This window comes from Castanea sativa, chromosome 3 (assembly GCF_040712315.1).
Source record: "Castanea sativa cultivar Marrone di Chiusa Pesio chromosome 3, ASM4071231v1".
NCBI lineage: Eukaryota > Viridiplantae > Streptophyta > Magnoliopsida > Fagales > Fagaceae > Castanea > Castanea sativa.
Window position 1 is genome coordinate 4282544 of NC_134015.1, and position 2768 is coordinate 4285311.

Genomic DNA, 2768 nt, shown 5'->3' on the forward strand with positions numbered 1-2768 from the left:
GTAACCGCGGGAAAGTTCTTGGGATTTATGGTGTCCCAGAGGGGTATTGAAGTCAACCCAGAGAAAGTAAAGGCGATTATGGAATTATCTCCTCCAAGGATGGTAAAGGAAGTACAAAGCTTGACCGGGAAGATAGCAGCCTTAAACAGGTTCGTATCTAGAGCACGGACAAATGCCTTCCCTTCTTCCGAACACTAAAGAGATCTTTCGAATGGACGGACGAGTGCCAAAAGGCATTTGAAGAGTTGAAGATATATCTCTAAGCGCCGCTGTTGCTTAGCCCATCTATGCCGGGGGAAGAATTGTTCATGTACCTTGCCGTCTCATCAGCCGCGGTCAGTGTAGCTCTTATCAGAGAAGAAGGAAAGATACAAAAGCCCGTGTACTTTATAAGCCGGGCACTAAGAGGAGTAGAAGAAAGATACCCTCGGATGGAAAAACTCGCATTTGCTCTTGTGACTGCGGCTCGGAAGCTCAAGCCATATTTTCAAGCTCACACCATAAATGTCCTGACGGATAAACCCTTATGGAGGGCAATGAGCAATCCCGAAACTGCTGGACGGATGGCTCTATGGGCAATTGAGATAAGTGAATATGATATCCAATATCAGCCACGGACGGTAGTAAAAGGACAGATATTGGCAGACTTCATTGCGGAATTCACTACCGCAGAGGAGCAGAGGGCAGAAGAGACGCCCACATGGAGAATTCACACAGACAGATCTTCCAATAAGCATGCTAGGGGTGTCGGAGTCGTACTCCACACCTCAGAAGGAGACAAGATTGAATGCATGATCCATCTAGACTTCACCACTACTAACAACGAAGCGGAGTACGAGGCCCTGATTGCGGGACTGGAGCTTGCAATAGCGGCAAGGGCTAGGAAGGCGGTCGTCTACTCCAATTCTCAAATCGTGGCTAGTCAAGTTAATGAGAGCTATGATTTTAAGAATGAGAGGATGAAAGGGTACCTCGGGGAAGTGAAGGGTCGAACGAATGGCCTCCAATTCACGATGATTCAAATCCCAAGAGAGGAGAACCAAGAAGCGGATCGACTCGCAAAGGCAGCTTCGGCCGAACCCATGATCGTCCCTAAATAGGTATTGTCCTTCGTCCAGCTTTCATCATTATTAGATGACATTAGCATGCAGGAGGTAAGCATTGAGAGTGGTTGGACGGCCCTAATTATGGGGTATCTCAAGGAAGGCAAGCTGCCCGAGAACAAAGAAGACGCAAGGAAGTCGAAGGTTAAAGCTACCCGGTTCATCTTGATTAAAAATGTCCTATACAAAAGAGGGTTCTCCCGACCATATCTAAGATGCCTCGGCCGCGGAGAAGCAGACTACGTGATAAGGGAGATCCATGAAGGAATTTGTGGGAACCATTCTAGATCAAGGTCTCTAGTGCACAAGCTACTCCGAGCAGGATACTACTGGCCAACAATGCAAAAAGATGCCCATACATACGTTAAAGCTTGCGACAAGTGTCAACGATTTGGCAATCTCATTAGGCAGCCAACGGAAGAACTCACCCCTATGACGGCTCCATGGCCGTTTGCACAATGGGGGTTAGACATCATGGGTCCATTCCCAACAGTGGTAAGGCAGCTGAAGTTCTTGGTGGTTGGTATCGACTACTTCACCAAATGGATGGAAGCAGAAGCTCTGGCTACTATCACGGAGAAAAACATCCGTAGCTTTGTGTGGAGGAGTATTATTTGCAGATATGAAATTCCGAGGGTGCTCGTTTCAGACAACGGGAAACAATTCGACAACGACACGTTCAGAGACTTTTGTTCTCAACTTGGAATCAAAAATCACTACTCATCACCCGCCCACCCACAGGCCAACAGACAAGTTGAAGTCACGAACCAGTCCTTGTTAAAGATTCTCAAGACCCGGCTCGAGGGGGCAAAGGGCATCTGGCCGGACGAACTACCAAGTGTTTTATGGGCATACAGGACAACGGCGAGAACACCAACAGGAGAGACACCATTTCGATTGGCGTATGGTACTGAAACCCTCATACTGGCAGAGGTAGGATTAGCAAGCTACCGTGTGGAAAGCTACGATGAGAGCAAGAATAACGAAGCATTACGTTTACAACTTGACCTTGTAGACGAGGTTAGGGCGGCAGCTGCACAAAGACTAGCGCGATACCAAGATATGATGGCAAAACATTACAACTCCAAGGTCAAGCACAGGGACTTCCAGGTGGGAGATCTGGTGTTACGAAAAGTACTCGGCTCTATAAAGGATGCCTCCCAAGGAAAACTAGGTCCTAACTAGGAAGGACCGTACAGAATTATTTCATGGCATAGGAAAGGAACGTACTACTTGGAGACGTTAGACGGAAGAAAACTGAGCCATCCATAGAATACAGAGCACCTGAAGAAATACTACCAGTAGTCAAGGGGGCATAGACAACATCTACCTCTTTGTTTCCAGTTCATTTTTTTTTAAACAGTCGTAGTTTTTACTTATTAAAGCCGAAGTTTTTTTTATTATTTTCCATGAACAATATGATCTACCGGTATGACATAATGAGAAGAGTTTTTATTTAAAACATATGAAATATATTGTGCTCAAAATTTACTAAGTCCACAAAGTGGACGAATCCATACTAAGTCCACATAGTGGACGAATCTCCAAAGTCCACATAGTGGACGGATTTGCAAAGACCACACAATGGACGAATCTCCATTAAGTCCACAAAGTGGACGGGTCTCTACTAAAGTCCACATAGTGGACGAATCTCCATTAAGTCCA

At 46.0% G+C, this 2768-nt stretch overlaps 1 protein-coding gene across 1 annotated transcript; it reads left to right on the forward strand.

The window, feature by feature from the left end:
• The first annotated feature begins 287 nt into the window (after window positions 1–287).
• Window positions 288–2074, forward strand: LOC142628360 (uncharacterized). The gene is made up of 2 exons (XM_075802474.1): window positions 288–967; window positions 2035–2074. The coding sequence occupies exons 1-2, from the start codon at window positions 288–290 to the stop codon at window positions 2072–2074; spliced, it is 720 nt and encodes a 239-aa protein (XP_075658589.1).
• Window positions 2075–2768: the final 694 nt, after the last annotated feature.

Coding starts and splice junctions, on each gene's coding strand:
- LOC142628360 (XM_075802474.1), top strand. CDS start 288: ATGCCGGGGGAAGAATTGTTCATGTACCTTGCCGTCTCATCAGCCGCG. Junction 968..2,034: donor AAGAATGAGAGGATGAAAGG/GTACCTCGGGGA, acceptor TCATACTGGCAG/AGGTAGGATTAGCAAGCTAC.